The sequence below is a fragment of the Channa argus genome, chromosome 9 (genome assembly GCF_033026475.1).
Source record: "Channa argus isolate prfri chromosome 9, Channa argus male v1.0, whole genome shotgun sequence".
NCBI classification, from domain to species: Eukaryota; Metazoa; Chordata; class Actinopteri; order Anabantiformes; family Channidae; genus Channa; species Channa argus.
The window spans coordinates 27,849,420-27,870,305 of NC_090205.1; the positions used below are offsets into that span (position 1 = coordinate 27,849,420).

The 20,886-nt window shown below is 39.1% G+C and overlaps 1 protein-coding gene across 3 annotated transcripts in view; it reads left to right on the forward strand.

Annotated features, from left to right (window-relative positions):
- The window catches only part of slc37a1 (solute carrier family 37 member 1), a 28,564-nt gene extending 9,300 nt beyond the window's left edge, over nucleotides 1-19,264 (forward strand). Inside the window, exons 7-22 of one of the 3 annotated variants that reach the window (XM_067515999.1) lie at nucleotides 70-146; nucleotides 751-917; nucleotides 1,300-1,352; nucleotides 3,070-3,144; nucleotides 6,071-6,109; nucleotides 6,800-6,922; nucleotides 7,453-7,543; nucleotides 8,101-8,163; nucleotides 9,257-9,342; nucleotides 9,484-9,532; nucleotides 12,543-12,616; nucleotides 12,724-12,802; nucleotides 16,516-16,613; nucleotides 17,208-17,272; nucleotides 17,569-17,602; nucleotides 17,657-19,264. In XM_067515999.1, the coding sequence (XP_067372100.1) occupies nucleotides 70-146; nucleotides 751-917; nucleotides 1,300-1,352; nucleotides 3,070-3,144; nucleotides 6,071-6,109; nucleotides 6,800-6,922; nucleotides 7,453-7,543; nucleotides 8,101-8,163; nucleotides 9,257-9,342; nucleotides 9,484-9,532; nucleotides 12,543-12,616; nucleotides 12,724-12,802; nucleotides 16,516-16,613; nucleotides 17,208-17,272; nucleotides 17,569-17,584 (1,155 nt within the window). In that variant the 3' untranslated portion in view covers nucleotides 17,585-17,602; nucleotides 17,657-19,264. Of the gene's footprint in view, nucleotides 1-69; nucleotides 147-750; nucleotides 918-1,299; nucleotides 1,353-3,069; nucleotides 3,145-6,070; nucleotides 6,110-6,799; nucleotides 6,923-7,452; nucleotides 7,544-8,100; nucleotides 8,164-9,256; nucleotides 9,343-9,483; nucleotides 9,533-12,542; nucleotides 12,617-12,723; nucleotides 12,803-16,515; nucleotides 16,614-17,207; nucleotides 17,273-17,568 lie in introns of all 3 variants that reach the window. The other 2 variants (XM_067515998.1, XM_067516000.1) reach the window with 2 other exon arrangements.
- Nucleotides 19,265-20,886: the final 1,622 nt, after the last annotated feature.

A 20,886-nucleotide genomic window follows, 5' to 3' on the forward strand; every position in this document is an offset into this window, starting at 1 on the left:
TTGAATAAATGTTTCTAATTCTTTAGTGCATAATGAATACTGTCCAGATTCATCTTATTACGGTTTTAGGTGGCCAATGGCTTGGTCCAAACCACTGGCTGGCCCAGTGTGGTGACCTGCATCAGTAACTGGTTTGGAAAGGGGAGGTAAGCTGTGATTTTTTTTTTTTTTTTTTCATGTTTTAGTAGGAAATGTTACAGTAGTAAATGAGGTAAATTTAAATTTACATAATATAATAACTGTAGTAGTAGCAACCTGTCAAACATGTTAATGTATTTTTTATTACTTGGCTTAATGAATGAGGTACCAAACAAAACATTCTTTGAAACACTGTCTGTGGCTTGTAAGCCCCAGTTTGTTTATGTCGTGTGTCTATACTCTGGCCCAGCCACAGCCTATGAGGCTAAAGAATGATTTAAGGTCTGGCTTTAAATGTTGATGACTTCTAGTGACTTCAGCTGAGCAGATGCAAGGTGATTGTTTGTACAAAGGAAAGTCTCACAGTGGTCACATTAGAAACACATTCTTTGCCTTCATTTCCTACAAATCATGTGACCCATTAGACATTTACCAGCTGTTAAGTTTTTTTTTTAGTGGTTGCAGTGTTGGGGTATACTCTCAGTAAACAGTTAGATTTGAACACTAAAGCATAAAAGGAATATTGTGAAACTTATCCAGCAAGCAGAGGACTTCTATAGGACTAACAAACACCTTGATGTGTGTGTTCCTGTTGTCTGGGCTTCCCATCAGACGTGGTCTTATCATGGGGATTTGGAACTCACACACCTCAGTTGGCAACATCCTAGGCTCTCTGATTGCTGGCTATTGGGTGTCATCCAACTGGGGCCTGTCCTTCATTGTACCGGGGTTCATCATCGCAGCCATGGGCATTGTCTGCTTCCTGTTTCTCATTGAGCGTAAGTGCAACCTCCTTTTGGCTGAACAGCTACAATATAATGATGTTTTTTTTCTGATTGCTTTCTTTTTATTTACTGTTTAGATAGGATTTTAGTTACACATTTGCTTCACTTTCTTGAAGTGCAAATGACTTGGGTTTAACTTTTTTCATATTAATCCCATTAAGATGGGATTGTTATTAAAATGTTAATGTTCTCCCTAATAGTTTGTATGGAGGTTTTTTTTTTTAAGTAAGAACTTTAATTAGGTGGGAGAGTAGCTAGCGATGATGCTAGCTATTTGTTCAGTATGCTGGAAGATCAGAGATAGTTTATACACCATGTAATAGCTGTAAATGCAGGAAAATTCTATTAACATTTTTGGCATTTTTTTTCACTGCAGATCCAAATGACCTAAAATGCATATATGCTCAAAAGTCTTCCCCAGGCAAGAGTGTGAGTAGAAAGTTGTTTTTTTTTCTGTAAATGGAAACATGTTCTGCGTGTTTCTGTCTGTGTAGATGACTTATATCCTGCTATGCATTACTTGTTAGCATTCATTTAGTACTTTAATTTGTATTTCAGCTAACTCTGAGTAAACTCTGCACACACTGTACAACCTCAATCTCCAGTGCAAAACTTGGCATCCCCTTAAGTTGAAACGACAGAGTAAAGAATAAAACAAATAATATTCTACTTATCAGCATTCTATTTATGCACATTAAGCTTTAATAATTGTTCCTTCAACATCAAAACTAACAAAAATGGTCAAGTAGTATATAACAACAATGTAAAATAATGGAAAGTACAAATTTGCTCCCCTGTTTATGAAAGCTTCTCTAATATTGTATGTTTTCCCTTTGCCTTTATAACCTCCAGCCTTTTTCGTTACTCTACGAACAGCATTTGTATCTGTTAAGTCTACCAGTTTTCTTGGTTTCCTGCATTGTACAGCCTTCTGTAATCTGTCCAGAATACAATTTAAGTCTGGAGACTAGGAAGGCCATGGTAAAACATTCAGTTTGTTCTTTTTAACTAATTCCTGAGTTTAGTTTTTTTTGTGCTTTGGGTCATTGTCTTGTTGAAGGATCCACTGCCTCTTAGTAACTTTTGACTGAAGGTAGGAGGCTTTGATTAAAAATCTTGTGATACTAAGGTGCATTAATTTGGCCTTCTACTTTTTGCCTACACCTCCAAAATGTCAGTGAGCTTTTACCAGTTTATTTCAAATTATGACCAGAAAGATTAACTTTAAGTTCATCAGACAGCATAATCTTTGTAAATTAATTTGGTCTGTTTGCAGGCTCCTTTGCAAACTGCAAGCCTGCTGCCTAATGTTTAAAAGTAAGCAATGTCTTCCTGTGTGCTTTTCTCCCAAACAATCCAAACTTGTGCACTTGAATGTGGAGATGTGAAGTTTTATTCTATTTGCCTCTAAGGACTTTGGTCAGGTCCCACTACAGTTTGTTTTGGATTCCTACGTAGCTCTCAAGCAAATTTCCTACCATCTTTTATAAAGTAATTACATAGAAGGTTAATCAAGGTGTATGCAAATGTTTACACTAAAGTAATTCTCATTATTTTACTTTAACTTTATTTTTATAAACTTGCCTTTTTAAAATAAGGGGATGCAAACCTTTTCACTCAGCTTTACATTTTACTTACAATGACACATTAGTCCACATTGCAAATGCAGCATTAGACATGGAGAGAACTTGGTTTGATGAACAACCGCAGTCACTTGTGTGACTGAAGCAGCAATGATGATGTGTCACCAGCTTCAAACAGAGCACAGAGTGTATTACATTTTTTCTTCATATGGTGCTTTGTAGCCATAAGCTGCTCACAGACCACTGGTTTTGTGGGTGATCCATGTACATGGTGCTCAAAAACAAATATTTGCCTCAAACTGGTTCCCTGAATATCAGTGATCTACAAGTCTTTGTGACTATGCCACCAACTATGCCAAACCACCCGTAGTAGGAACAAGTTGGCTTGAGATGAGAGCCACAGATGAGGCACAGAAGAACACATTAAACACATTAATTTTAAGCTTATTATGAAATTTGTTGACACCAAGAAACAAAAATCATACACACTTAAACCTTTATTGACTAAAGAAATCAGTATGAGATGTGTAAACAGAAATGTGATTTTCTGTCTTTTCAAACAGGCTTCAACTAAGAGTTGGAATGGAGTAAATAGCCACACTGAAGTGTATCTGCAATATAAGGACAACAAAACCCAGGTGTGTCACTCTTTGTGTATTTTAAAGTATATCTTCACTGATTTTCAACTTCCTCCTATGATATCATCAGGATACTTAAGACCTGTCAGTTAACCAAGAGCATAAGCACTGTTGTATGTGCAACCAAACAACCAATATCATCTGTACTGTTAGGGCTGTGACACACTAAGCTGATGATCAGCTGTCTGTAACTGTCAGGACGTCATTGATCGATTTTCGAACCCATTCATCATGTTCAAATGCTGGATAAAGATACATTGTGATAGACAAAATCTTCTTGTCAGACATATCCTTGATAAGAAGTAGATAAAAACTTTCTTTGGGTGAGAGATTGGTGTAAAAATGGTACATGAACATTGCTTTGTATCCAGTTTGTAAATCTTCTGTTCTAGATTTTAAGCTTTCCCTTCGTCTTATTCAGGGATTGAAGATAGATGCTAGCCAGCTGACAGCTGTGTGGTGTTTTAAATAAAACTTGTTGGCCCAGTCAAAAGGTGATGTGAGGCAACACAGCAGTTGGTGTTCATCACTGTTGCTTCTTTGATTTCGGCATGTGTGTCCTTCAGACGACATCATCTGGAAGACCTTAGTAAAATACATGCTGACCGAAAATCTTGTCTTCAGTTTTTTTCTCTTTAGCATTTATGCCGTTAAAGTGTGTGTCATATACAAGTTTATGGGTTTTTTTGTCGTGTAATAATCTTTGTTCCTTTTACCAGACAGTAAGTAGAGTAAAAATGAACACATATTTACAACATCAAGGGATTTGAATCTAAAAAAGATCTACAGCTTTCAGCTTGTCCCTTCAGGGGTCACCACAGTGGATCATGTTCTGCATGCTGATTTGGCACGTGTTTTTACGCCAGATGCCCTTCCTGCCGCAACTCTGCCATTTTTTTTATCCGGGCTCGGGACCGGCAGCAAGCACCCTTGGGGGCAACACTTTGGTTGGGTGGGATTCGAACCCGCAGCCGGGCAACTTTGGCGCAGGAAGGTAGAGCGGTCGTCCACCAATCTCGCAGGTTTTGGTTCAATCCCTGGCTCCTCCACTCACATTTCGAAGTGTCTTTGAGCAAGATGGGTGTGAATGGATGAATAAGAAGCAGTGTGAAGGTCTTTGAGTGCCAATAGTTAGAAAAGCGCTATAAAAATGTAGAACATTTACATTTACCTTCTGTCCCCGTCAGGTGATTTATATCTGCACTGCTATATACCACACTTCAGTACCAGTTGGATTATCATGTTGCAATGACACTGAATAATGTGCTAATAAAACAACCTTGTAATAATTCATTATTAAGATGCTTAAATTTGTACATAATAACGGGAATGCAACTGCAAGGGGGCACATAAATGCAGACTTGTGTCAGGAAGGGCATCTGACGTAAAACACATGCCAAATCAAAAATGCGAATCATGACAATGACCTCCATACTGGATCGGTTGGGGCCGGGTTAACAACAAATGCTACCGGTGCTGTTTACCTACAGGGTACCGGTGGAAATTGGACTACTGTTGGTCGAAGAAGGAGAGGAGGAAGGTGTGTTCGTAGGCAGAGAGAGAAGAGGAAAGCTAAGAATGTAGGACTGACAGAAGGGACTTTGAATGTTGGGACTATGACAGGGAAGGCTAGGGGCAGAGTTGAACATTTGTGAGCAGCAATATGGTTTCATGCCTAGAAAGAGTCCAACAGATGCAGTATTTGCTTTGAGGATGCTGATAAAGAAGTACAGAGAAGGTCAGAGGGAGTTGAATTGTGTCTTCGTAGATTTAGAGAAAGCGTACAACAGGGTGCAGAGAGAGGAGCTGTGGTATTGTATGAGGACGTCTGGAGCGGCAGAGAAGTATGTTAGAGTGGTGCAGGACATGTATGAGAGCTGTAAGACAGTGGTGAGGTGCTGTAGGTGTGACAGAGGAGTTCAAGGTGGAGGTGAGTCTGCATCAGGGATCAGCTCTGAGCACCTTCTTGTTTGCTCTGGTGATGGACAGACTGACAGATGAGGTTAGACAAGAATCTCCCTGGACTATGATGTTTGCAGATGACATTGTTATTTGTAGTGAGAGCAGGGAGCAGGTGGAGGAAAATCTAGAGAGGTGGAGGTCTGATCTGGAAAACAGAGGAATGAAGCTTAGCCGCAGCAAGACAGAATACATGTGTGTGAATGAGAGGGACCCAGATGGTACGGTGAGGTTACAGGGAGCAGAGGTGAAGAAGGTGTAGGACTTTAAGTACTTAGGGTCAACGGTTCAGAGCAACGGTGAGTGTGGAAAAGAGGTTAAGAGGCGAGTGCCAGCAGGTTGGAACGGGTGGAGAAAAGTGTCAGGTGTGTTGTGTGATAAAAGAGTATCAGCGAGAATGAAAGGAAAGATGTTCAAGACGGTGGTGAGACCAGAGATGTTGTTCGGCTTAGAGACAGTGGCACTGAAGAAAAGACAGGAGGCAGAGCTGGAGGTAGCAGAGCTTAAGATGTTGAGGTTCTCTTTGGGAGTGATGAGGATGGACAGGATCAGGAATGAGGACATCAGAGGGACAGCTCATGTTAGATGTGTTGGAGATAAAGTCAGAGAGGACAGATTGAGGTGGTTTGGACATGTTCAGAGGAGAAACTGTGAATATATTGGTAGAAGGATGATGAGGTTGGAGCTGCCAGGCAGGAGGTCTAGAGGAAGACCAAAGAGGAGATTTATGGATGTAGTGAGGGAGGACATGAAGTTAGTTGGTGTGAGAGAAGAGGATGCAGATGACAGAGTTAGTTGGAGGCACATGATTCGCTGTGGCGACTCCTGAAAGGGAACAGCCCAAAGGAAAACAAGAAGTACTTGATGAAGGGATGACAATAAATAATGAATGTTTCAGAGGATGGATATTGTATTTTTTGTGCTAATTATTGAGTTTTAGTTTAACACGTTATTGTAATCCATTCAGGCATACAACTATCATGAGGACAGTGTTCAGAACAGGAAGGTCAGTTCCTTCACTGCTTCCAGGTCTTTCCTGGTTTCAGCCTCACTCAGAACTGTTCGAGTTTACTGTTAGATTTAACAGGATTCTGGGTGAACGCTTAAAAGTTATTCTTAGGCTGAATCCAAATCTCTACCCTCTTTGGACATGTGACAGATTCTTGATTGAACGTCACACAACAAACACTTCTGTCCCTTTGCAAATTTAATGGGCTGTGGATTTGACAGTTTGTAGGAGCTGTGGACAGTTGGATTCAGCCTCATGGTGTGAAACCCTTTTGGACTGATAGTAGCATTGGGTTTATGATATGGAGTGATATCAAAACCAGCTGTACAGTTTTATCTACAGTATTTGTCTATATGGAAAACCCTGCTTATCTATAACACCAAATGGGTTAGAATAATCCTAGATAAATGCTGAAATTCTAAGTACTATTTAGGATAAATGGATGTTGGCAATTTCTCTTCAGACCAGTTTCTCTTTTGTGTCTTTTATTTTCACCATTAGTCATCATTTTATTATGATGTAAACTTAAGGTGAAGCACAAAAATATCCAGCAGTATTGTGAATGAATGGCTCCTGACTTCTATTCATTGGTTAATTCTTAGGTGACCTGGGTACATGAGACAGTTAGTAATTCCTGCAATCCCTGATCACTTATGCTTATTTTTTTTCTCTTCACCTGTTTTTAAGAGCTATGACACAGAGCTGTTGTTGCCCCGGGACAGTGTGTGTGTCCCTGCTCAACCATTTGTGGTGGTAAAGAGCGAATCTGAGCCGTCTGCAATAAGCTTTATGGGAGCCCTACGGATACCAGTGAGTTATACATACAGTAAACACACAAGGACACAAATCTATCATCAAACAACTCTTCTTCCTGTTTGGCAGAGTAGAACTTTTAAGCATATAAATTATAGCAGTATTTTATCAGTGGACATCACTGATACATTCCTTTAAATGCTAATATCAGTCATATTATGTCGGATTATTTCAGGGACAACAGTATTGTGGACTTCAGTTATGCTTTCAATACTGTGACAACTTCTTCAAAAAACTGAACTTATGTGCTGAACAGATGATTTGCTGAGATCATGGAACATGCTGGCATAGCTGGAAAATACATTTTCTTAAAAAAGTCTGACCAGATTTGTAAACAACCCCTCAGAGTTGAGAAAAAGAAGAATGAAAATACAGTGATACCCAAGCCCCTATTGTGACTGATTTAAAATCTGTCTTTATGGTTTCATTAGAACAGCTAATTATTGTAAGAGGGTTGTAGTGCATGCAGGTATCATTTAGTTACAGTTAAGAGTTCTGTAATAATGTATAAGATGTTTGTCTTGCAGGGTGTGGTTGAATTCTCTATGTGCCTACTGTTTGCAAAGCTAGTCAGCTACACCTTCCTCTTCTGGCTGCCGCTCTACATCACTAAAGCAGGTGCAGACTAAATACAACTCCAACCATTATTGTCTTGAATTTTGATTCATTTCTCTACAAATTTCTCACCAATAAACATAAACAAAATCATTATTAGCGCAACAATATATTGTGATTTTCTGTATGTCCCTGTGTCAATACTACAATGACACTATATCACGATTGATAAAGATGTACATGTAAAAGTTGTCACGGCACAGGAAAATGTGTTTATCGTCTACAATATTATATTAAATTTTTCCACATTCCCATTCTTTTTTTGTAGAAACAAATAATCTATTTTAATGTACATGGAGAGGATCACATTGTTTTATAGCTACACTATTACTTTAGGTCCAAATATTCCAGTTGTCACGTGCATTGTGTTCTACATATTTCCCCCAAATCACTGTGATTTGCGGCCCAGTATCTCTGGAATCTTTGAGATACCCTCATATATAAAATGGTTTTACATATCTCATTTGTCTGAAACCACTTGTGACTCAGTAAGAAAGAAATTTGAATTGATTAATTAAAAGATTAATCAAGGTACACATTTTTTTGTATTTGTACCTTAGCTCACCTGGATGCTAAGAAGGCTGGAGATCTCTCAACCCTGTTTGATGTGGGAGGAATTGTGGGTATGTTAACATTTGGTCTTGTCCTGAGCTAGAGAGATGCGTGGACATGTCTTTCTAATATTAAATGGTCTGCACTTATATAGCGCTTTTCTACCTATTGGCACTCAAAGCGCTTTACACTGCTTCTTATTCACCCATTCACACTAACAATCACACACACATTCATACACCGATGGGGGAGCTGCTATGCAGCTGGCCAACACTCACCGGGAGCAACTAAGTTGGGGTTCAGTGTCTTGCTCAAGGACACTTCGACATGTGACTGGAGGAGCCGGGGATTGAACCAACAACTGTGAGATTGGTGGACAACCGCTCTACCTTCCTGCGCCACAGTCGCCCACGACTGCATATATTACATATCCATTAAACAGGGCAACAATTCTAAAATGTTCCCGGTGGTTTAAATTGTTTTTGCATTTATTTCTGTCCATATTACAACTCAATAGATAGGAGATTATCTTATTAGCTTGTGTAAAGCACTGCCAACCAAGCAGACACCAGAAAACAAGCAAAAATGACTTTATAGAATTTATGGTTTCACCTTATGCTTTGGTCATATCAAGCAGAACACTGAAAGTTCTTCATTTGTCACAGAACAAGCAGAGAAAACTTTCCAGCAACAGGCAAATTAAACTTTGTTTGCTCAGACAAAGAAATCTGACTGATTTCAAGAGTAAAATGCAGCACTAGCACCTGTTACTGTACCTATATAAGAACATGTCTGTCAGAACTCCCTGTCCACACTACAACATTGCGCTGGCAGTTTCAGATTTACACACTTGGCGGGTTTGAAAAAGTTCTGGTTTAGAGCATTGAGTTGAGATGCAGGAGACCACAACTTGGAATCCCACCCCACTAGCCGTAGGCCTGGTGCCGGTCCAGAGCTCTGTTCAAATAGGAGGGTTGTGGCTTGAAGGGAATCCAGCGTAAAAGAAACCTTATACCAAATCAACGTGTGGAACACATTATGCTGTGGTGACCCTGAAGGGATAAGCCAACAGCTGTTGACCTATGCTGCTGTATTTTCTCATCTCATTGCTGTCTTCCTTGTATATTTCTGTGTGTATATGAGAATTTTTGTGTGGCTACTCAGGGGGGATCTTGGCAGGAGTGATCTCGGATAAACTGGGAAAGAGAGCCACCACCTGTGGAGTCATGTTGCTGCTGGCTGCTCCTACAGTAAGTCCCCATGACACTGTTACAACCACCCAGAAAACATCTAAACTATAACAACCTTTAGTATAGTTACCTGAAACCAGTGCATATTCAACGAAGTCAGACTAATTGTTTGGAATTGCATGCTTTGTCTTTGTCTTGCAGCTGTATGGCTTCTCCATGATCAGTCAGTTTGGTCTGGGGCCAACCATTGGTAAGAGCCAAATCTCACCCCTTAGAATTGTTCATGCTAAAAACTACCATTTTCTGTTCGCAGCTTCTCAGGATCTCTAAAGAGCCAACTAAGGCTTTTCTTCTCTCATTATATATAGGTATTAATTACTGAAGGATATACATGTTACTTAGTTTTAACTATGCAAAATAGAGTAGCTCAGACACATTGTGTCAGCTCCCAACTGAAACATTGGTCCTCAGTCAGACCAGCAGGTGGCTGTGTTACAGCACAGAAAAAGACTCAATCATTCATGTAGAGAAAAGAAACGTGTACAGCATTTGATTGACATACAGAAATTACCCAGAACATACACAGATGGTTGTCTCTAAAAGTGTCTGATACAGTGCACAGCAGTGATTTCACAAAAAGTTTAAAGCTGGGAATTTTAATAATTCTAATAATTAATAATACTGAAAAGGAATTGTTATTTATTATTTCTTTCCACCTTCTCTGATATGAGGACTTGCTATTATTCATATTATTTTCCTGACCTTTCGTTAAGGTAAAAAAATCGTTGGAATAATTTCTAAATTACTATAACTTAAAATAAAGTAATGGGAGAAATGTTCTTATATTGGTGAACACATTACTGAGGTTATACTGGATGGGCACTACTTTAATCCTGTCACTTTGGCTTTTCAAAATATTTTATATTTGCATTTGATTGTTCACAAACAATAATCATTAGATGGAAATGTGGTTTTAAAATGTAAATACAAATATTGTGTTTCCCACAGTTAAACTGCATTTTTGAATACTTGGCCAGGGACCAACTGCAATGCCCTCAGAGTCCACCAGAGGACTGGATAAGCCTGACTTAACCTCCATTTCTGTATTCTTCTCCCTTTGTTCACTCTCTTAAATATAAGACTTACATAAAATATAAAAATATAAAAGTTCATGAAGCTGCCCTCCAACATGCAGTGTGGATACAGGTTAGGAGCTGTGCACTCACTGTGAAACTAACTTCAACTATAAAGCAACAACAGTGTGACAAACTGAAACAGCTCTACATAAAATGACCCGCAGTGTAGAAACTTATGGCTACTGTTTCATTATGAATATTTAAGAGCCATGTGAAATTTCAGTAGGGGTACACCACTGTTTAATACATATAGGGGAAATGGTGTTAGGTGTTTTTCCTGTTACCTTCTGACCCCAATTCTCATATATTCCATCGTACACTCTCAAAAGCGAAACTCCAAAGCAAGTCTCAGTGGCTAAAAAACTAAAAGATTATAATTTATACTTGATGTCCACATTATAGTCATTTATATGTCTCAAAGAGAACAAGTCATTAAGAATTATAAGAAGAGGGAGTTCTGAGGTTTTGGCTCCCTTATTCATTTAAATAATTTACTCCAGTACAACTCTACCACCCACTAAGACCTCAATAATATACAGAGAGTAGAATTATTACCTTTCTGAGAGTTTCACTTTAAAACTGAGAAAATATAACATGGGTCCATTGCAGAGCTGCTGTTTTGGATTGCATTAGATTGTACATGTGTACCTAATAAAGTGGCCAGTGTGTTGTACTCCAATCAGCCACAACATTAATTGTGGTTGTCTTAATAATGTCATGGAGGACAAGGGTCAGCATGAAAACGATGAGCAGTCAAAGGGAACACAGCCCCATATTCATCTAAATGTGATACACTGTATGCTAAGATGGTAGAAGTACACGAACTCAATACTTTTAATTAAAAGGGCAAGTATTGGCCTAACAATGTTTCCACTACAAGTACCAGGTTTAAATCTTGAGAAAGTACTAAGCAGATTATCTACATTTTACATGTAGTAAGAGTACTTCACTAACAACACAATGGATTTTAAACTAAATTGATTATAGTAATTATGGAAAAATATGTACAGTAACTATTTAAAAAATACCTGATAATACCTGGAGCTGATTTTAACCCCTTTATGTGCTGAGAGCTGGTTAACCCATAATGATACATCAGCATGTATTAGTTTATGATATTCTTATAAAAGCACTTTTATATTAACACCAACAGTTGTTGTTGCTGATTGCTGTGTTTATGGTGTCTGTGTAAAGTAGCTGACACATCAGACAGCTGCTTCAGTCACGCAGGTGAAGGCTGTAGCTATGGTGACTGTTGTCATGCACGACCATAATTGCTCTTCATGTCTAATGCTGCATTTACCCTGTGGGCCAAAGTGTCAGTGTGAGTAGTACAAAAGTCCCCTTTTGTTGAAATAGCAAAAAGAAAAAAAAGGTTAATGTTTATACACTGATCAGCATGAGAAACATTTAATATGGGTGAGGATTGACTGTTGTTAGAACATACAGTTTATTTCAGCTTCATGAAAAGGTGCTCATGCTAAATACCCCTATTACCACAACTTTAAAAACGGGGTGTGGGTGTTATGGCTGATGGTTGTTTAATGTGTGTCTGTAAAGAGTGATGTAAAGCAGATCTGACCTGTCTCCTCTGGAGATCTGCTTTTAGATGGATAAAACCTTGAGAGTGAGTGCTGTAGACATAGTTGTAGTTAGTAAAAAGAGATATACCAACAGTTTAGCAGGCTGTCCTTCTACTTGTCCAGCTGCATAGTATCTGCAAGATCTAAATTTATTAGAGGAGCATATCAGCAATAATTGGTTGATTAGAACCTCAAAAATAATCTATGGCTTACTGAATGCAGATACTGTGGCTTGACTGTTGTATATTCATCATCCATTCATTCATTGACTGAGCTCCTGATGGTCGCAGCTGCTGCTCATTATCATCACAGTGTGCTGATGGGATGCTCTAAATGTCCGTATCTGACACAGCGTGATGCAGCAGAAGAAGCACTGGTGTATAATTATCATTAACATGCTGTTATTAGGGAAGCATGACTGCTTTACGTTACAGTCAACAGAAAAGTCTGTATGGATATATTTTCAGCTTTTGAAAAACACTGTGTAGTGGATTTGTGTCGCTGTAGAAACTCCATCACTGAAACAATGTGCATTTCCCAGGTATGCTGCTAGTATGTGGAGGCCTGGTCAATGGACCATATTCCCTCATCACAACTGCAGTGTCTGCAGATTTGGTAAGAATTTTTTTCTCAAATCTAATTCAATTTTACCTGTGTTTTTTATTGAACAATCCCCCCCCTTACTTATCTGATGAAGTTTTTCTTTTTACCTTTAAACCTAGGGCACCCACAAGAGCCTAAAAGGCAATGCCAAAGCACTGTCTACTGTCACTGCCATCATCGATGGCACAGGATCTGTAGGTCAGTACCATTGATCAACACACATGTAGGACACTGTACTGAAAGGAATTTGCGACAAACCACATAAACTACCACAGCAAATTATTGCAGTTATAAAAACATCAAATTACCATATATGCCTCAAACTAATGAAATTAGCAAATAAATGAAAGGTACGTATCAGTCAAAATTATTACTATTAACAAATTCCATTGAAAGACTCCTCAAATAATTTAGAACCATGATATCTTCCTGCATGATTGATTGTCATTTGATATGCAATCTGAGGAAAGTCATGTCACCTGACCTATGATTGATAAATACTTTTCCCGTTGGACAATAAGATGTGGGTGTTTTTTTGTTTGTTTGTTTTTTGTTTTTCAGAAATTTTGATTAGCTGTCTGCCGCCGAACAGCGCAGTCCAACGTTCATATAGTGATCATGTTTTAAAACTGTTAGAAATATTTTACATGATGTGGCTAAATCCGTAGTCTTGGCACTGCTGTAATATAAAACTGAGCTTCACTGCAGTACAAACATCACTTTCTCTTCTGTGAAATAGATAAAATTGGCTATTATGCCCATCACTCTATATTCAACAACCCATGTTGACAATGATTGAAACCTGTTTTTAGATTGTTTATCAATTCATTATCATGCTAGAAGGTTAATCAGTTTCAGTTTCAGGTCTTATGCAATCTAGAGCAGGTTTTCTTTAAAGTCCCCAGCAATTGGGGGCATTTAACCCTCTCTTAATGCTGACCAGCCTTCCTGTTGGATTTAGGAAATTATCAGGCCCTTTGCATGCAGAAACTATAGGATATTGGTCTAAATTAATTTCTCAACATTCCTAATAGAAAATACAATGATATAAAGAAATTATATTTGCACTTCTGTCAGGGGGGAAAAAAGCTGCGGATTTGATTAACTCAGCCTGAACACAGCCACTGTACCACTGAACACACTGAATCTGTTTGCACAAGCCAACCTTTCAGAAAACCAGGTGTTATTAGGCACTATCAACCTTTTAATATTGAAATTTAAATAATACACTTACCAGTGTTGTGTGTGTAAATGCCTGTTGCCCCTCTTAATGTGGCAGGTATGTGGTGACACATAATCCTGTGGCTGTTTGATGGGTACAGACAAGGAGCTGTATTTTATTGATTGATTGATTGATTGATTGATTGATTGTTCCCTGCCAAACTGGAAGTTGTAATATTTGTAATTGTTTTGCACTTATAAAGCGCTTTTCTACCTATTAGCACTCAAAGCGCTTTACACTGCTTCTCATTCACCCATTCACACTCACAATCACACACACACTCACACACTGATGGGGGAGCTGCTATGGAACTGGCCAACATTTACCGGGAGGAACTAAGTTGGGTTCAGCGTCTTGCTTAAGGACACTTTGACATGTAACCGAAGGAGCCGGGGATTGAACCAGTAACTGGGGGATTGGTAGACGACCGCTCTACCTCCGGAGCCACAGTCGCCCAATGGACATGAGCGACACTCATCATCAACGAGCTAAAACAAGCTTGGCGAATATGATGGATGCTGAGTTCCTGATCGTGTCCATTGAGGACATGGAGTGTGAAGCCAGCTATGACTTCCATGTGGATGAAGTGGAGGGAGAGGAAGAGGACTCCAACTTCCTGGCCCTACAGTCAAGGCCTTCTGTGAGGTGTATAAGTGGGCTGCATCCAAGCTGGGAATAGTGTGGCCAGCAGCCCATGATGCTGAAGGGATGGAGTGGGACTTGTATGATGGTAAGAGGCGTCTGCCAGCCCAACTGCCAGCTAAGTAACTTAATGGCAGTCTCAGCCTGCATGAAAGAAATAAGCCGTTATTGGTCAAGTCCTTTCAAGAGTAAACTCCAGACTGGGTGACTGTGGCGCAGGAAGGTAGAGCGGTTGTCCACCAATCTGCTGGTTCAATCCCCAGCTTCTCTTGACATGTCGAAGTGTCCTTGAGCAGGATTCTGAACCCCAATTTAGTTGCTCCCAGTAAGCGTTGGCCAACTTCATAGCAGCTCCTCCATCGGTGTGTGAGTGTGAATGGGTGAATAAGAAGCAGCGTAAAGTGCTTTGAGTGCCTCTAGGTAGGAAAAACACTATATAAGTGCAGAACATTTACCAACTAAAGTGTTCTCAAAACTCGAGATTTATGCAATTCATGAATCTCAATCCCATTTTTTGGGAATTTTGCAAATTCATGAAGCAAGTTCATGCCATAAATGAGCTGACTCTTAACTGAGCCAGCAGCATTGGAGCCTGCAGTGGCTTATCACTTTCACCCCCACCGCAGGTGTGTATCCTCGAACATTTCTCTGCTCAGCAAAATGGATCATCTCACTGCTTCCATTTTCAGAGAATATGTAGATATGCAGCTAAGTTCACGTGCGCTCTAAATGTAGTTACTCTGCTGTCTGCATGAATAGATCCTGGAGGACAAGAGAGCCATTCTTGTTAACGTTGTACCCAAATTTCCCTGCCTGTCTTACATCCATTCCACTTCAATTTGTCCATTGCTGTCCTTAAACGCACCATTTAATTGTCCCCTCCTCCACAGCTCGGTGAGAGAGAAGTGCACATGCACAACCTAAAACTGGATGCCTGTAATGTTTACAATGCACAGTAGTAATATTAGGTCTGACAATACGATTTTGTGCTGTTAAACCAAGTCTACAAATAAGGACAGTAATTATATTGATGGCATTATATTGGTAAGTTCCAGTTTGGCCTCATAAATGTAAAATTACAGCATTAATCACTTTTCAATTTAAAACTTATTTTTATTATAACTCAAGTTATTTTTTTTAAACATTTAAAAAAATAGCACAGTTAAACATTATCTTTCATAACTGGCAGGATTGGCAGGAATATTCTGTTGTAAACATCCCAGAGGGCTTTAATTGAAGCCCCCAGTGAGACATACATGAGAAATTATTGCGTGCAGTAAATGCATCATATTAATATTCACTTTTCACTTTCACTTACTTGACCCTCAAACTGCAAAACCTCTACTGCTCTCTTGCCACCACTGCCCTTTATTTCCCAAGGTTGGCTACTGCTCACATCAATTCGTTGGAACTGCTTGCTGTATTTTTGGCTTTTGGGCTGGTTGTCTTGCTGTGAGTGCTGCCGCCTCACAGCTAGAAGGCTGCGGATTTGCACGGCCGTGGCCTTTCTGTGTGGAATTTGCATGTTCTCCTCGTGCTTCCTCTGGTTTCCTCACACAGTCCAAAGACATGCATGTTTGGTCAATTGGTGAATCTAAAATTGCCCGTGACACTGAGCGAAAGTTAGAAAAAGAACATTGATTTACTTAACATAATCCCTGGTTCTTTTGATAACAGAGTAAGGTGTTTCACCAACTGTTCCCTCCTTGCATAGGCACAGAAAGATAGGAGGTGCAGTCAGCAGTAGTAATAAGTGGAGGGCAGAGCCCAAAGCCACTCGATGTGCCTGTCACTGACAGACGTGGTGTTATTGGAGCTTCTGTAGTTGGTCACGATTTGCCAATGCAAATCCCTTGGGCTACCAGAGTCTGTTATGGAGCTGGGTTGTCCATCTTAGCATTTCTGTGTATTCTTAGATCGGTTTTGGGATTTGCATAAAATGTAATATTCACTTAGAATTAAACCTGAGTTCCCTAGTGATTTTTGTTTCCTGCTCACTGTATGGATAATGAGCATATTCAAATACGGGTTTCGTTTCTGCTGTCAGGTGCAGCACTGGGCCCCCTGCTGGCTGGACTGTTGTCTGCAGGTGGCTGGGATCAGGTCTTCTACATGCTGATGACTGCTGACTTCCTTGCTTTGCTGGTGAGTTTTTATAAGTAGGGCTGGAGCTGAATATTCAGCTATTCAGGTATGTCTTTAAAAATAAAAAGCAAAATAGTATTTATTGTTTCCAAAAACATGGATAACATGCACTCTGCACTGTCCCTGTGTTAGCTTGTAACAGACAGAAGCACACACTATGCTTTGTTATTTTCTTAGATGCTGTGTTACTTTTTTAATGTAAAACACAATTTTCACAGTTTCCTTTACATTCATTCTGTCTAAATGCCTTTACGTGTTTAACAGGTGACAAGAAATGAATAAACACACGTTGCAGTGCCCTGCTATTAAATAGTACTGAGACCTTTGGAGCTTAAAAAAAATTATTACTAACAGCTCCATTTGAAAACCAAAAGAAATATTACCAGTAATAAAAGTATTTGTAAGTGATTTTCAATAAGCTACACCAGGCTATGTTCTTATATTAACAATGGTTTAAATGATCTACAACATTTTAACTCCTTTTAGCTGATTTCTTTGATTTTATAGCTGATTGCATGATAAAATACTTTAAATTCTGAAAAATAAAAGCTATATAAACTACTGTAATATTGACTTTGTGTATTCTATGTGCAGTTTTTGCTGCGACTTGTGACAAAGGAACTGGCCTCAACTAAATCCCGTCCCACCTCAGTCATAGAGTAAGTCCTGCTTTTCCTCCTTCTGTTCTTTGACACTCTGTTTGTCACATATAAGTATTATTAAGCAACAGACTACTGTTCACAATAACATAATCCACTAAAATAGATGATTGATACCCTGCTTTGAAGCCAGGACACAGAATGTTTAGTTTATTATTCTGATATACTTACTTATTAAAAATATTTCAATGTATCAATGGACAGTGAGTTTTCATAGACCTAATTGCTCTTAATTATAAATATTAATGAGATACAATCTACTTATCATGGTGTTAATGTTTGTCTCTGCTTCACAGGTTGAAGGAGCATTGAGCACTTTGATCTTTCTCTCACACACACACACACACACACACACACACACACACACACACACACACACACACACACACACACACACACACACACACACTGAATTAAACCACTTAAGCCAGAAATGGACTGTGTCTCTGACAACTGAATTGTCCCGAACATTAAGCACGTGCAGCTGTGCCAGCTATAGCTGTTCCCTGTAAACAAGAAGAAGAAGGACTTAACCCGGAAGAAAAGCTAAAGATTACGTCCTTATGAAGCCTACAGAACAGCAGCAGGATGCCTCTGTACATACTTCACTTTACTCACTCGATACATTTGTCTTGCTTTTTCCTGATTCCTGTCAGCCAGTTTGGTCTTGAACACACCACCTCAGACTCAAAAGAATGAAAGATATTTATTTAGGTAACCATCTTTGAAATAGCACCTTCCATTACTGTTCGCATGGATCCCACAGTAATGTAAACTCCTAAAGTCCTGAGCAACATCTGTGCCAGTCATGTTTATACTGTCTCTGACGTAGGGGACCATATTTAATTGTATGCCTAAATCCAAAATACCAAAGCTTGGAGTAACAATAATTTACAGGTCTGTATGAAGTGTGTGTGTGTGTGTTAGTTGGATGTTAGCTTGATGAATCCAACATTGAATCCTTGTGAACTCGTGATCCATTAGATCCTGACATTATTCAGTGGGGTATCTGAACAAATTGGAAGTGCTTGTCAGATTTGGTCAGACTCATAAAAGGTGTCTGGACAACATGAAAATAAATCTTTTGTGGCCCCTTTCAAATATAAGTCCCAAATGATCAAAGATCTCCCTTAGACATTCAGAAATCCAACAGCAAAATATTTCCTATTTCAATTAATTATGTTTTTTGTTTTGTTTTGTGTAATAATTTACTGCTTTGAACAGCAGAAAGATATTTCTGGTTCTTCTGGGTTGAGGCAGGAGTCTGTGTACATGGATAGATACCACTGGATGGATGAGGGACTATAGTCTGTTTGTTGATGAACTCACGCTTTGACCTTTAGGGAAATGCTACTAGCCCGCTGAGCCAGTGGTTTTAAAATGTAATTATGCAACAAAAAAGTCAATTAATGTCCACTCAAACATTGCTCTGTAGTCAAATGTGTGCTTATCTGAGGTGTTCAGGACCAACTTTAAATACTGTGTTTTTGTGTCAAAAGGGCACATACGAAGACCACTACAGCTCTAATGAGTAAAAGCTCTTTCATCATCACCTTTGCCTTACTGAACCAAAGAGATTGTGAGATAATTTAATATCATATACAATTAAAAGTTCATTATTTAGAATAAATTAACTTATTCTGTTAGTTTTAATGGTGGTTTGTACTTTTTAAAAATATATATATTAATAATATATATCATGCCATAATATGAATGTAAATTAGATGACTTTGTCATGTGGATACATTTTGCAGTGCAATTTTGAGACAAGATTCTGCCTTCCTTAGACTACGAGTGTATATTTACAGTGTCTGTGGTAGGACTAGTACTGTACTTGAAACTTTGTGTGCCTTGGTGTTTGTTCACAGAATTGATTTTGTAGAAAGAATGGAAAAAAAGATTAAAATGTTTCCTTCCTTGCAAATGGTTTTGGTTTGTGGTTGTTTACACCCTAAGCATTGTGGGAAAAAATAAAGCATTTGTTTTGGGTCATGTTTTTTCCATGTATTATTGGAGACTTGGTCTAGTTCATGCCATGGAGTGGTTTTCAAAGATGGAGGTAGCAGGTGTCAGACACAACCCCACACGTTTAAATTTTGCAGGAGTGTTCTACTACAACTTTTAAAGACTAGACTTGTCTTGACCTCATCTCAGCTTTGGCAAACATTAGAATGAGTCATTATTAAAGACATTAACTCTGTAAGTCCTCAGTTACAAATGTTAGTAAGTCTTTAATCAAGGTTTAATCATAAAGCACGTACTAAATACATGAATAAAATTCAAAGGTTTAAAGGGACAGTCCACAGCAACGAGCAGCTTGCAAGCAGGTTGTACGTAGTGGTGCTAAATATGCTGAGGTTTGAGTATAACTTACATCCAGAAAGTACTCGCATGTTTCTTTATTGTAGATTGGTTGATACTCTGTAGTTGCATACAATAAAATACAATAAAACCACACTAATAAAACCAAAATAAAACGCAAACCATTTTTCCACAAAAGTTGGGACGCAGTGTAAGAAGTGAATGAAAAGAGGATGCCATTATTTACAAATCAATTTTTAAAAGGGTCTCATTTAGTTTTTTTCCAGCTCAGAATGCTCTAAATGTTTCCAATGAGTGACCGGTAGGCAGGTCAGTTTATTACTATTCGTTTACTACAGAGCCACGCTGTTGTAATACATGTAGGATGTGGTTTGGCATTGTGTTGCTGAAAAAAGGCAAAACCTTCGGCAAAAAAGAGCCTCACACCATCACGGACACTGACTTTTCATGCACTGGAATTCAGACATCATCCAGACTTCACCAAGAGTGAGTCCACTGCCCACTGCCAACAGTTCGACGTGAGGGCAACACACTCTTTCCTACATGACCTTGAGTCTTTCTCGCCCTCACACGCCTACTTTCTTCTCCACTCCGCTTTTTACCAGCTTGCTGTTTTCCTCTTTATTTCGTCCGGGATGTTTAAAGTCGGAACTAAACGACACAAAAAACTGGGTACTATACTAAGAAATACGAAAAAGGAGGAGTGAAATTAAAATAAACACACCTAAAGAAGGAGACCAACTGCAACAGGCTGTGGCTCAGCACGTGCCTGTGCATCATAGGGATGATGCTACTACTAGACTAGATAATGTGAGTTCTTAACCACCCCCATCTATTTCTTTAAGATCTTGTGGGAACTGTCATTTATGGGGACAGTGGAGAGATACCTCTGCATCTGCCATCCACCTCTAACTGTGACATGACGTGTCACAGTTAGGGAAGTAAATATTGTTCATCAAATCACTAGCATGTAGCTGCCTGCTAACATTAGTTTCTGTGTTAAATAGTTAAAGGACAATTGTGGAACTATATAAGTGAGAAACGTTTTCCTTAAGTGAAGGCTAGTTTCCCTCCATATAATATAAAGTAAATGAAATGTTAGGCCTTGAGCAGTACCACAAATGGTAGTATCTGTATCTGTTCCTTCCTAAAAAAAGAGGGTCAGTGGTTCGATCCCCGGTCCAGGCTATATGTCAAAGTGTGTCTGGGCAATACACTGAACCCCCAACAGTCCAATCCTATCCCCAGCTGTGCAGTGCCGGTCCAAGCTCTGTAGAAATTGGGGAGGGTTG